The 14999-nt window shown below is 36.7% G+C and overlaps 1 protein-coding gene across 5 annotated transcripts in view; it reads right to left on the reverse strand.

Moving 5' to 3' along the window:
• The window catches only part of TBC1D5 (TBC1 domain family member 5), a 495953-nt gene that overhangs the window by 393288 nt on the left and 87666 nt on the right, over positions 1–14999 (reverse strand). For all 5 annotated transcript variants that reach the window (XM_090408923.1, XM_090408920.1, XM_090408922.1 and 2 more), the window contains exon 7: positions 9607–9674. In XM_090408923.1, coding sequence (XP_090265049.1) covers positions 9607–9674 — 68 coding nt within the window. The remainder of the gene's footprint in view (positions 1–9606; positions 9675–14999) is intronic.

Below are 14999 nucleotides of genomic sequence, written 5' to 3' on the forward strand. Positions count from 1 at the left end.
TAGATGGGCAAATGAATGGGGGTATCGGTTTAATGCAGCAAAATGTAAGGTCTTGAGATCTGGGTTTGATAACTGATAGAAACCTGAAATTTAGGGGACATATTGCAAAGGTAGCGAAGGTAACGCAAAGGTTTGCTGCAATAATGAGAAGGACCCTGACCTGCAGAGATAAAATGGTTATCATTTCGTTGTATAAGACTCTGATCAGACCACACTTAGACTATTGTTCTCAGATCTGGTCCCCCAGGATTTGATGGGGATAAATTAACTGTGGAAAGGGTAAAAAGACGGATAACAAAAATGGTGTCGGGACTGTACAACATTAGTTATGAGGATCGGCTGAGGGAGTGTGGACTGCAGAGTTTGGTGGATAGAAGAATGAGGAGTGATATGCCTGAGACTTATAAACTGTTGAGAGGAAGTAACAGGGTTGACAATGTGGAAGTCTTTCGCTTGGTTGAACAGCAGGAAGAAGTAATGACAAGGGGCCATCCCTGGAAGTTATGAAAGGAAACTGTGAGTAAGAGGGCGAGGAGTAGTTTCTTTGCATGGAGGGGTGGTTGAATCATGGAATGCATTGCCTGATGGAGTGGTGTGAGCGAGAACAGTCAATGCATTTAAGGAGTGGTATGATAGACTTTGTGCTTCCTAGGAGGGACCTCCCTCGATGAGTCTTGATAAACTTGTGTTTCTCAGAATGGACTTCCCACAATGAGTCTTTTGACTCCATGGAGGCCTGAATAATAATAATAAAGACAAAGAACAGAGTGCATACAATACATGCATAGAGCATGCATGATCTCACTTGTTGTTATTTATGCACGTTCTATAGTTGGCACTGTAGTTCAGTTCTGGTGAGTTAAGAGATCTAATAAGGATCTTCCAGATCATGGGCAAGATTAGTCCTTGGTTTTGTATACAGCGGGCAACTGCTGTGGCTTCTTTAAAAATTTAGGCACGGAAGTCCTCCTCTATGTAAGGAATTGTGCTTCTATCCCACTCTATGATATGGTTCGTTCTTGAGAAATGAAAAGCTAACCCCCCCCCGATTTTTCTTCTCTGCTCATCACCAATGTGTTCTATTTTTGCCTAATTTCAAGGCTCCTTGAAGTTTGGCCAATGTAATTCAAGCCGCACGAGCAGGATATGTTGTAAACTCCAGGATATTTGAAGAAACGATGGCTATCTTTTGGAGATCTTAAGAAATGCCTAATCATTTCTGTAGGTTTAAAGCCCACTGTCCCTAAGTATGGAATGACGACGGGAAACATAACCTATGTCATCTCGTTGTCATTGTGGGGGGGGGGGGGTCAGAGAAAAGTATCTTGTGAACAAGTCTTCGAGGAAATCCATTCATGGTAAGGTTGTCAGATATCAGGGATAGTTCTTCCTGGAGGTCTTGTTGATCTGTTGTAAGGAGAGAGGCATGATTCTTCAGCATGTGTACAATGCTAAGTTTATGAGAAATGTGGTGGGAGGGAGTGAAATGTAAATAACATCCTGTATTTGTAGGTTTGCAGTAAACTGAGAGGTTGATACCACCATTCGTTAGCTTCTTAATTAAAGTGTCCAGAAATTATAATTGGTTATCTTTTTCAAGTTCGAGAGTGAATTTGATTGCGTGGTGTAAAGAGTTGATCTTGTTTAGAAAGTCTAACAGGTCCTTTTTTTTTTTTATGTGGTTCCACACAATAACGATATCATCCCGTATCTCCACCATACTGTGGATTTAGGGTCTACTTGAGATAAGATTTTACTTTCAAAATCCTCCATAAAGAGATCAGCACAAGATGGAGAGAGGAGGGTACCCATTGCAAGGCCAGTCAATTGCTGATATATGGTTTTATTCCATATGAAAAAGTTTGATGTTAAACAATGACGGAACAGAGAAGTAATATCTTGTGGGAGCAAACTTCCTAAAATGTTGATGACTTCCTCCACAGGGATGTTAGTGAACAGAGATGTAACATCCAGGCTGGCGAGCAGATCCGTATTGGAGATTGAGATGTTGTTCAGTTTCTCTACGAAACGTTGCAAATTTCGTATATAAGTATCCGAATTATGGACGTGTGGTTTGAGGAGGCCTGCCAGGTATTTAGATAACAGATAAGTGGGCGAATTGATTCCATCTACAATCGGGCATAGTGGTATTCCATTTTTGTGTACTTTAGGAGCACCATATGGTCTTGGTGTTAGTGGAGGCATAGATTTCAATCTTCGTTTTGTATTGTACGCGCTCTGTTTCTCTGTCTAACATAATTGGAATCGGTTCATTATAGTTTGTAACAGTTTTTTACTTTTTAGTGCCTTACATCAGTTATGTACCCTGAAGATGCCGACAACATTAGTTGGTGAAGCTAGTTGGTATAACACAGTTGTTTATTATATATATCCTTTCTTTTAGGCTTGCACGGCGATCCGAATGCATTTTTGGAAATCATGGAGACAACTACCGTGTTTGAATAAAAACTTTAGTTTACTATTACTAAAATTTTACAATTCGACGTTTCGACCTTTATGTCAAGGTCATCTTCTGGAGCGTACAAATATACACAAGAAACAAGCTATACTACAATCATACTGGTTCGTTAAAGACGCTGACTAACCGCTACCACAATTGTTGGCCTGACCTCTGGTGAAAAAAAAAAATTTATACATCAACGCTAGAGTCCTATTATTTGTGTTGTCTACTATATACATATATTAACATCATTCCAGCCAGTTGGAGTGGAATGGTTTCTAATAATAGCAGATTGGCTAGAGTCCTGACTTATGTTGAATCTTTCAAATTAGGTTGGCTGAATGTGTGCCATCCAGATCCTTGGAATTTTCATACCATCTTTATTGTTGATATTTGGGTGGTTTATCAGAATTTCGCAGGATTCTTTAAATTTTCTTTCGTACCATGTTTTTGTGCGGTGTAAAGAGCAGGTGCTTTTCCAGTTGATTTGGTGTAAGGTGTTGAGTGCATGGTCTGAGAGGCCTGCTTCACCATAATGGTTATATTTAATGTGTCTAATGTGTTCTTTCTTGCGTATAGGGATTGTCCGTCCTGTTTCACCAATGTACGGTAAGTTACAGGTGCAGCGGATGCAATAGACTCCAGGATGTGCTAATGGGAGGAGAGGGTCCTTAGAGGAACTGAATATGGTTTTAAGTTTAGTGGGTGGTTTAAAGGTGGCATTAAGGTTATAATGTTGTAGGATTCTGTTGATTTTTTCTGATAACCCTTTAATGTATGGGATGGCTATGGTTTTACTGTAATCTAGATTCGTTTTTGTTGTGGTTTTATAGAGTATTTTATTGACAGTATTTTTGTTATAGCCATTGTTTATGAATGTGTCACTAATGATTTTTAGTTCTTGTTTCAGGGCCTGCTGGTTAGAGCAAATAGTTGTGGCTCTGTTTTTAAGGGTGTTTATGACTCCATATTTTTGTGCTGGGTGGCGATATGAATTCGCATGTATGTATTGGCCCGTGTGTATCGGTTTTCGGTAGACCGTGAAGGATAGATTGCCTGAACGAAGACGTGTAACTTGTGTGTCTAGTTACGGGAGCGAATTTTGGTTTTTCAGCACCATCGAAATCGAAAACCAAAATTCGCTCCCGTTCCTTTTTTTCACCAGAGGTCAGGCCAACAATTGTGGTAGCGGTTAGTCGGTGTCTTTAACGAACCAGTATGATTGTAGTATAGCTTGTTTCTTGTGTATATTTGTACGCTCCAGAAGATGACCTTGACATAAAGGTCGAAACGTCGAATTGTAAAATTTTAGTAATAGTAAACTAAAGTTTTTATTCAAACACGGTAGTTGTCTCCATAATTTAAAAAAAATGCATTGTTTATTATATATACTTGATCAATATAGTCCCATTAGAAGTCATTCCAGATCTTTGTTATATTCCCATGATTTTTCAGCTATTTGTCATAAAGTGAAGATCTGATCTTGAGAGCCTCTATTTGGTCTGAATCCAGCTTGTTCTTCAAACTTTTCTTCCACAATTCTTCTCAACCCTTTCTCAAGTATACTTGCATAAATCTTACCAGGCACATTCAGTAGGGAAATACCTCTTTAATTCACACATTCAGTTTTATTTCCCTTTTTACATATGGGTACTATGAGAGCTCTACTCCAATCAACAGAAATTCGTCCCTCTGTCCAGGACTGCTGAACTATGCAGTGCAGCCACTGTAAGACTTTTATACCACCATACTTCAGCATTTCTGGTCGAATATCATCTACTCCTGCTGCCTTTTCACATTTCAAACCTTTGATAGTTTTTTCTACTTCGAGTATAGATATGTATTCCTGATGAGTGTTTCTTTACCACTGTGCTATCACTGCTTGTTTCATTTAGCAATTTTTCAAAGTAATTACTCCATACTTCAAGGATATCTTTTTCTCCCGTTTTCATGTCACCTTTATCATCTCTAACTCCTTTTACAGCACTCTTTCCTCCATTTCTAAGCTTCTTCAACAAACTCCAGAATATTTTGCTACCTTCTTGATATTTATTTTCTATGTTCTTGCAAAAGTACTCCCATGACTTTTGTTTAGCCAATTTTACATAGTGTTTAGCTTTCTTACATTTGTCTCTGTATTCTCTAAGAGCATAAGCAGATTTATTTGCCAGGAAAACTTTAGATATGCTTTCTTCTTTTCCTTCACTGCTTCTTTAACTTCCTGTGTCCACCATGGCGTTCTGATTTTCTATCCTTGCAGAAAACCTCACCACATGTCTCTCTGGCTGAATCAATCAGAGTCTTCTTCAAGGCTTGCCACTGAATCCCCAAGGTTTGGTTCCTGTTCTCAAATTCTTTCATTTTTTATTCAATAATCTTTGTGTATTTTAGTCTACAGTTCACTTCTGAGAGCTGCTCAACTTTTATTCGCGTTAAAACTTTCTTACATGTTATTCTTTTCAATATGAAATTCAATTTTATCCTGCCCAAGACTAAATAGCGATCACTTCCAATTTCAAATCCTCTGTACACTCTGGTGTCCTGCACCAGGGAGAAAACATCACTATCAACAATAACATAGTCAATGAGATTTTTTTTTATTCCTTGCCTCTTCTCTCCATGTGAATTTGTGCACATTTTTATGTTGGAACATGCTGTTAGTAATAACCAGTCCATGTCCTGAGTAGAAATCCAACAAGTATTTGCCATTATTATTAGCTTTGCTCTTTTCTCCAAAAAATTTTCCCAAAATATTTTTGTATGTCTGACAATCATTTCCTACTATGCTATTTAGATCCCCAACCAGGACCAACTTTTCCTTTTTGATTGTGTCAGTTGCTTTCTCTAAAGCCTCAAAAAATTCCTCCACTTCTACCTTAGTAGAACCTTCTGTGGGACCATAGGCACAAATAAGTCTCATTGTCCAGTTGACCATTCTCATATTTGCCCACATCACTCCACTTCACACTGCCTGCCATTCAAGAAAATTAGCCTCGTATTTAGTGTTGAATACTATGGCTACTCCTCCTTTTCCTTGACATTTTGTATTTTTTGCTCAGAAAGATCTCACCAGTTTTTGTCTTTTTTGTTTCAGTCACCCCTATTATGTCGATCTGGTGCTTATCTAATTCCTCAGCTAGTTCCATTTCTTTGTCATTCATGCTTCTTATGTTGATGGTACCGATCTTTAACTCTGGTGATGTTAAGTCGAGGTGTGTTTTCAGATTTGTTCCAGTGGCTGACTTTTCGCTGTTTGCCCTGGTTCCCTGGCAAAAACAACGGGGTCCTTGTTTAACCGGGCGAAGCCCCAGCCGGCATGAAATTTTGTCATGTTGTACCATCATTTTGTATTTTGGTTTAAGCCAATAAGAATACAATTTGGTCAGTTAAATCCCATATTGCCAGCCCATCCTCGTCCGTTCAGTATCCAGGTAGATACCCAATAGGGTGCACCACAAGAAGGTGAGGATTGGACATTATGTCAGAATTCCTGGTCAGTTCTCTGCATTCCTTTAAAGGCTATGTGGAGGTCTCCTCTCAGTTATACAGCTTTGACCTTCAACACCCCTTTTACTTATTATTAATAAAATAACACTTGATGTTTTGACCCCTGTATCGAGGTCATCATCAGAAGGATACATGTGTATAGGAAACCAAGCTACATGCTCTTGCACTCTATAAGGTAAATTAAATCTAAGCTGTTAATTCGTCTTTTTCTTAGCCTGACCTCTAGTGATAAAAAAAAACAAATAAATAAATAAAATAAAATAAATAAAAAAATAAATAAATAATAAATAAAAAACTACAATAAACTCTGCTAAAGTCCTCCTGTACTAAGATTCTTCTGGATTTGTACAGTTCAGATTGTTATACTGCAATTTTCTTCTGGACTTGCACAGTTCAAGTTGCTACTGAATGTTAGGGTGAAAAAAAAAAAAAAAAAAAAAACACTTCACCAAGTCTTCTTGTATTGAAATTTTTCTTTGGCTTGTTCTAGTTGCTATGAAGGTTGCAAATGGGTCCTCCACATCCTTGGAATGGTTAGACCATCATTTCTGTTCAGATTTGGATTAGGTTCGAGCATTTCACATGCTTCTTTGAATTTCCTCTCGAACCAGGTTTCTGGTGCAGCGTAGGGACTTGGTACCTTTCCAATCAATTCTGTAGTATGTTTGGAGTGCGTGATTAGAAAGGCTGGTTTTTCCAAAGTAGAGGTATTTAATGTGTCATTTGTGTTTGTCCTTCCTAATCGGGATGGTTCACCCTGTTTCCCCCTTGTGTGGCAGGTTACATGCGCATTGTATTTTGTAAACCCCTGGGTGGGCTGGGTGTGGAAGAGGATCTTTGGAAGAACCGAGTAGGTGTCTTAATTTTTTCGGGGGGGTTTAAAGGTGGTTTTGATGTATTTGTGTAATGTTCTATTTTTTCGGAAATGCCTCTAACATAAAGTATGGCAATAGCATTCTTGAAATCTTTTTTGTTTTTAGTGGTATCTCTGTGGAGGATCTTGTGAATAGTTTTTTTTTACTGTATCCATTTTTCATAAATATATGGTTGATGATCTTATATTCCTGGTCTAGAGATTGTTCACCAATATCCCAATCAATGATACCATCTTGCTCCTACAGAACATATTTCCACATGACATCATGGCCCTCTTTGCCCACGTATTTGCTCTGGGTATTTTGTGTGGTTAAACAATTTTTACCTTCAAAAAGAGGGTACAGCCATGGGCTCACCACTTCCCCTCCCCCCAATAGCTAACTTTTATATGGAATACTTTGAGCAACGAAGCCATGAAGCACTAAATACATTCCTTAGCCACCTGAATAAACACACAAACGTATCCAATTCACCATTGAAATGGAAAAAACAACTCTCTTCCGTTCCTAGACACACTCTTCACACCTCTTCGCTCAGGCTGTCTCTCCTTCTCAGTCTACCGCAAACCTACACACACACACAGGCCAGTACATACACAAAAATTCTTATCACCACCCAACACAAAAACTAGGGATCATAAGCACCCTTAAACACAGAGCTCAAACAATTTGTTCAAATGAACAAGCTCTAAACCAGGAATACAAGATCATCAACCATACATTTATGAAAAATGGATACAGTAAAAAAACTATTCACAAGATCCTCCACAGAGATACCACTAAAAACAAAAAAGATTTCAAGAATGCTATTGTCACAGAGGCATTTCCGAAAAAATAGACAGAACACTACACAAATACAACATCAAAACCACCTTTAAACCCCCGACAAAATTAAGACACCTACTCAGTTCTTCCAAAGATCCTCTTCCATACCCAGCCCACCCAGGGGTTTACAAAATACAATGCACATGTAAGCTACCATTACACAGGGGGGAAACAGGGCGAACCATCCCGATTAGGAAGAACGAACACAAACGACAATTAAATACCTACATTTTGGAAAAACCGGCCTCTCTGACCACGCACTCCAAACATACCACAGAATTGATTGGAAAGGTATCAAATTCCTACACCACAAAACCTGGTTCGAGAGGAAATTCAAAGAAGCATGTGAAATGCTCAAACAATCCAAATCTGAACAAAAATGATGGTCTAACCATTCCAAGGATGTGGAGGACCCATTTGCAACCTTTATAGCAACTAGAACAAGCCAAAGAAAAATCTCAATACAAGAAGACTTGGTGAAGTGTTTTTTTTTTTTTTTTTTTCACCTTAACATTCAGTAGCAACTTGAACTGTACAAGTCCAGAAGAAAATTGCAGTATAACAATCTGAACTGTACAAATCCAGAAGAATTTTAGTACAGGAGGACTTAAGCAGAGCTAGTACAGGAGGACAGCAGAGTTTATTGTAGTTTTTTATTTATTAACTATTTATTCATTTTTACTTTATTTTTATCACTAAAGGTTAGGCTAAGAAAAAGATTAATTAACAGCTTAGATTTAATTTACCTTATAGAGTGCAAGAGCATGTAGCTTGGTTTCCTATACACATGTATCCTTCTGATGATGAAGACCTCAATACAGGGGTCAAAACATCAAGTGTTATTTTATTAATAGTAAGTGTTTTGTGTCCCTAAATTCAGAAATATGAATGCTGATCATGTAACCTTAAAAGAAAAAATTATTGTATAATGTTTTATTCCTGTAAAACATTATCTGTATAAGTAAAATACTGAATTAAAGCTGTGCCTTTCTCAGATCTAAACAGCTTAAATCCTTGTTATATTTCCATGATTTCTTGATAATTTGTCTCAAACTAAAAATGTCGTCCTAATCTCACTTATTTTAACTTCCACAATTTTTTTTTAGCCAGTTTTCATGTATACTTGCATAAATCTTATTGAAAACACTAAGTAGGATAATTCCCTGTAATTCTCACATCCACTTTGATTCTTCTGTTTACAGATGGGTAATACTATGAGAATTTTATGTCAAAAATCCAAGATTTGAACTAATGACCAACTTTTATAAATTAAGTAGTTTAGCCACCATAACACTTTTATAACTGAATTTAGAACATTTTTCAAAATTTTTTAAAATGATTAGCTCAGACATCCAGAATAACCTTATCTTCAGTTTTTATGTCATCCTTATCACCTTGCTCCATTTTTTTGTAATCTTTTCTTCATTTCTAAGCATTTTCAATAGCCTCTGAACTATTTTGCTGGCTTTATTTCCATGATTTTTTTTCCCCTTAAACCTTCAAATGTTTACCAAATAACAGCAAAAAATGATGCCAGTTATTTATTTCTTAAACATATCTAAATCAAATTGTAAGAAGAAAAAATAAAGTTATCTACAGTAGCTTATGTTTTATTTTGCATACCGTATATGTTAGATGAACCTAGGCCTGGCTCTGCTAATGCAAAATCATTCCCCTTCCCACCCACTTGATTCATGACTTTTAATCTGAAATTACTGCCCTAGAAATACTCCCCATTTCTTCTTTTGTTCACATAATTTAACACTATATATTTCTGGCTTGGTCAATGCTCTGATGTCTAAGCATGTTTCAGGATGCTCCTTTTATGTGAAAATTTTAACCATAAACTTAAACAGAGTTCATGTTTGTTATGAGAAAGAGAGAGAGATAGTATAAATATCAGTACATTAAGTACAATATGTTTGAAAAAATACATACGTTCGGATTACATCCTGACGAATGGTGATTTTTAGCTCACTATCTTGAAAATACTGATTCCATGGACTCTGAAAGAATTTTATTTATTTTTTTTTTTATATAAAAATTATTAAGTTTGTAAATTTTCATTAAAAGAAGTATTATGGAATTATCTCAAAATCCCATATACATGACTCGCTCTAATGTTTCAAAAATCTGTAATGTTACAAAACAATGTGCATCTAAGCTCTAAGTTTAATGGAAAGAAATATTACTTCTTTCCATTAATTTTCATTCATTCCAAAAATTACTGGCATAACTCATACATGGTTGACAGAGCAGAATATATTCATGATGAAAATATAAAGAGTAAAGTTAAATTTGTACTCTTCATATTATCACCATATGACAGTAGGTTTGAGACCATTTGATGTGAGGAAAAGATAACTAGTTAAATACTGAGAAGGACGCTGACCTGCAAAAATAAAAGAGTTATCATGCCATTGTATACGACCCTAATCAGACCACTGTTCTCAAATTTTGTCCCCAGAATTTGGAGGGGATAAATTAACTGTCGAAAGGGTACAGAGATGGATAACAAAGATGGTAGATAGGTAAATATGACCTCTCCATTGCTTCTGTCTTAGTATCCCCAAATCTGGGTCTGGCTCCCACTGATGAGACCTCAATAAAGGTCAAAACCAGTCTGGGTAGTGGCCCATTCCTTAATGTATAGCATTATACATGTCCACAAGGAGATGTGCTTTGCATTATGGGAGATACTGAGACAAGGAATGATGAGAGCTTGGTCCACCTTTACCACGAGTTGCCTCAGTCCTGAAGATACTTCAGGTGCAAACTTTGTTTGCTTACACTTGGATAAATGATTAAACTAAATTTATTATAGTCTAACAAAGTGAAAAATAAACTTCCGATAACAAAGATGGTTTCAGGACTGTACAATGTTAGTTATGAGGATCTGCTAAGGGAATGTGGATTACAGAGTTTGGCAGATAGAAGGAGAGGTGATATGATTGAGACTTAAACTGTTGAGAGGTGGTTACAGAGTTGACACTGGGGAGTTCTTTCACTTGGTTGAACAGCAGGAAGGAGTGATGACAAGGGGTGATCCCTGGAAGTTACAAAAGGAAGCTGTGAACAAGAGGGTGAGGAGTGGTTTCTTTGCATGGAGGGTGGTTGAATCATGGAATGCATTGCCTGATAAAGTGGCGACAGCGAGAATGGTCAATAAGTTCAAGGAGTGGTATGATGGACTTGTGTTTCCTAGGAGGGACCTCACGCGATGAGTCTTGATAGACGGTTTCCTAGGAAGGACCTCCTGTGATGAGTCTGACTCCATGGAGGCCTGAATAATATGTGGCGAGTGGAAAAAATATGGTGGTGGTCTGCTTTCAAGCCATGCAGCAGAGGTACAAACTTTGCATTATAATTTTAGAAATTCTCATAATTCACTTTATTTCTTCAGTGCAGCAACAACATTAAATACATTCCAAAATCAGAGTATAAGCAAATAATGCACTTATCTGAACATAATAATATAATGTTCAGAAGTTTCACAGCCAATGTCCAGTCTATTCATTTTTCCGTTTTTCATGGTTCCATGAAAATTCATTGAGAACAGCTAACTGAAAGACAGTTTACTGAATGGCAATTCATAGAACAATTTAATGAACAGCAAATCACCGAATAGATAATTCATCATAAAAGCAATTGATTGAAAAACAATTCACCAGTTACTTCAATAAATTCCTTTCATAATTTATCAAAAGAGTAATCTAGCTAAATATTGTTTTGAAGTCTTTGGTAACAATACCCAGCATTACCTAAGATGCAAACAACATAACTTAGTGGTTATCGAGACTTATAATTATTTTGTTGTGTTTTAGAACATTATTCTATTAAGTGTACCTCAAACTTCATTGCATGAATGGCAATTTATCTCTAGACAAACTTTGTTTGACCTAATTTTTTCACAATAATAATAATTATTACATTATTATTATTACTATCATTATTAATAATAATTATTATTATTACATGACACCTCCAGGGAATCCAAAGACTCATCGAGGGAGGACACCTACTCTACAACTTTGTCTCCATCAACTACAATGAACTGCAACTACCATCATCCTCTAGTATTTTCACAGGCAATCACAAGACAGTTCCATGCCCATGGCAGGATTTAAACTCTCAGCCTTTTGGTTGGAGAGAAGATACGCTAACCACTCGGCCAACCAGGCTTGCTGATAATAATGGTCAGATTGAAATCAAAATTGACACATTTTAATACAGATCTTAACTACAAAATTTCATGAAATTTTATCCAGCCAGAGTAGAATTATTAATATCATTTTGAAACTTCTTTGCAAAAATTTTCCAAGAAAATTGAGCAAGTTATAGCTAAAACTTGACCCATGCAGACAACTTCTAGTAAGTTTCCCAAAGTTTAATAAATTCCATTAAGTTAGGCAGTTAGTGCAATATATAATTCTGACAAATTGTCTCTTTGTAGCTCTGAATATAGTTCAACTGAAAATCAGAACAGCTCAACAAATTTTCATAAGGACTTCAAATATTAAACTTGAGTAAAATTCATTCCATTAATAATTGGTATATGGATAATGATGATAATAATAATTATTATTAGGTATCTTTAATCAGGAATGTAAGAATTCCATATGATGAAACATCCAGGACAATATATTACTGCCAGTGAACCATCTGAATTGATTATTAGAAATGTATTTACACTGCAAATTGCAAAATGTTGATATTCTGATGGGAAAGGTGAAAAGATAAAATTAGCAAATGTGCAATGATGATAATCACTTATACATTTCATGATGTTTTGAGAAAATCATGGGAAAATACTACAAAACTACTACTCATTTTAGAAAGGCATCTATAACCCTACCACTTCCATAAGAAGGCTTTGCTCCCAAACCACAATGGAGTATGGGTGTTCATACAGTGTTGAAATGACATCACATGAATAACTGCCTATACAGAGTATAGGCCAGATTGGAGTGTGTGATTTTTAGTTTACTAATGAAGTTCTCTCAGAATATAATAATAAAATATCCATTAATTCAGATTAAAAAAATCATAGATTTTTAAATCATGTTCCACTGTTGATTTTTCTGTTTCAGAAAAAAGGCTGGGTACAGGAGTAGTCCTTATCCCCCACATATCCTTGAAAGCTAGTGATAATTACAGATGACAAGCAGAGGATTAAGCTATGCATACTAATAAGATATACAGGTAGGTGTATTTCTGGGGTTGGCGGATGTAACTAGTGTGGTTTGTTAAAAAAAAAAAAAAAGGCTTTCTCAGAAAATAAAAAAAACAGAAATTCAAAGTAAACAAAAAAGTAACCAAGGCAAAACTTGAAAGAAGCACAACTCTTAAGCATTTCTGAATCATGTCCATCTCTTGTTATATTACAGTGAACAATGCTTGGAGAATTGCACTAACTTCTTGTAGGCTGCAAGTGAACCGCAGGCCACAGATTGGAAAATTTTGGTCAAAGGCTTATGAGGCTAGTATTATTATACAGGCACTGTCATGGAGTCCAAAGATCCATCACAGGAGATCTAATCTATCCACACACAATAAGGCTGGGTACAGGAGTAGTTCAAGGAGAGGTATGATAGTACCTCTCCTTGAACCCATTAACAGACAAAAGTGCTTGCCACTGACTCTGGCAACCCATTCCACTAATTCACAACTTTCCAAGCAAAAAATCTAGTTCTCGCACCCCTATTAACCACACCATTATTCAACTTCAACAGATGATCCCTTGTTCAGGTCCCTCTAGCCAAGTGCTGAAACATTTTCCCTGCAACTATCCTATAAAACCCTTTTAACAACTTAAATGTTTCTATTATATCCCCTCTTTTTCTCCTATCAACCCACACATCCCCAATCCATCCTCATATGGAACATTCTGCAGAGCACTCGCCATCTTGGTCACTCACCTCTGAATCCTCTCCACTGCTTCCCATCCCCAAGAAACCCAGAGGACTAGACTTGAGCACAGTAATCCAGATGTAGTCATATCAAGGCCTTATAAAAAGGAATAAAAACTTCCTTATCTCTACATAGAAATGTGGTCTTCAATAGCCAAGTAATCTTATGGGTTACCTTAGCAATATGTCCTCCAAATTTTAACTCTCTGTCTACCACCACCCCTATATATCTCTAGCTTCATCTATTTCCTGGAATACAGTGACATCAATGTGGTACATGGTTTGTAATCTATTTATCCCAAAATGCATGCCTTGACATTTCTCGACATTAAACTAACACCATTATCTTTTGCCCACACTAACAGCCTATTTAAATCATCCTGCAAACTCTCCATATCACCTTCATTAAGTATTAGTGATACTGGTTTTCCTTTTCAGTCATTTCTGATTGTAGGTGACTTTGAAGGCTTTGCCCACAAAGTATTCCGGGTGAGATTTTTACAGGGTAGTTAACCATTGCTTTCCCCAACCCCCCTATTTTGACCGGGCTCAGGACTGGCATATGGCTGGGACGTATTCATGACTGTAATCCATGTGTATTCACGGGGCCAGCTTGCCTGTTCTGGGGGAAGAAAAACCCGAGTTTCTGGGTGAAAAAAAAACCCTACTTCCATATATGAGACCTGCTAACTCACTTTAGTCGAAAGAGACCAGATAAAGGTTCCTTACGTCACTGACAGGAATCAAACCCAGGTCTTTCCGACAAAAGGGCTTCATCTGTACTGACTGAGCTCTTCATTAACTATTACTAAGCCTAATTTCGTATCATAAGCAAACTGAATATTTCCTATATTATTTATGTACAAATTAAACAGAAATGGTCCCAGCAGTGAACCTTGTGGACACTACTAATCACCTGTGTTCGCCATGATTCTACCCCTCCATATACCACTTTTTAATACCTTTCCAGTAGCCACCCTCTTATCCACTTAACCAGTGTCATATTCATTCCCATTTGTTCTAATTTACACAACAGAGTTCCATGTGTACATGATTGTTAATTGTGAGTGTATTTCTAGCAGCCTTGTTCATACTTCATGATGAAAAGCAAAAGTTTCTGGCAGAACAAAACCTTACCACACCCATTTAAGACCAGCTAATTTACATTCAGATGAAATGTCATTATAAAAATTTTTTGGGTTCTAGATGAAAGTAGGATATTGAAGATTTGAAAATAAGGAAACACAAAGTTCATATCCACTTTTTTTTGTTGTTGTTAGTTGGATTTTTCATCGAGTTGGTTTCTCTGTTTTGGTTTTTTCACATTAACATGATTTTATAATATGAAACTAGAAGTTCACAGGTTTTGCACTGTGTTGTCCTCAAAATTTTAGCAAAATATCCACGAAATTTCAAGTCCCT

This window comes from Typopeltis vanoorti, chromosome 19 (assembly GCF_054136105.1).
Source record: "Typopeltis vanoorti isolate ZY-2024b chromosome 19, IOZ_Tvanoo_1.0, whole genome shotgun sequence".
In the NCBI taxonomy this organism is placed as follows: Eukaryota; Metazoa; Arthropoda; class Arachnida; order Uropygi; family Thelyphonidae; genus Typopeltis; species Typopeltis vanoorti.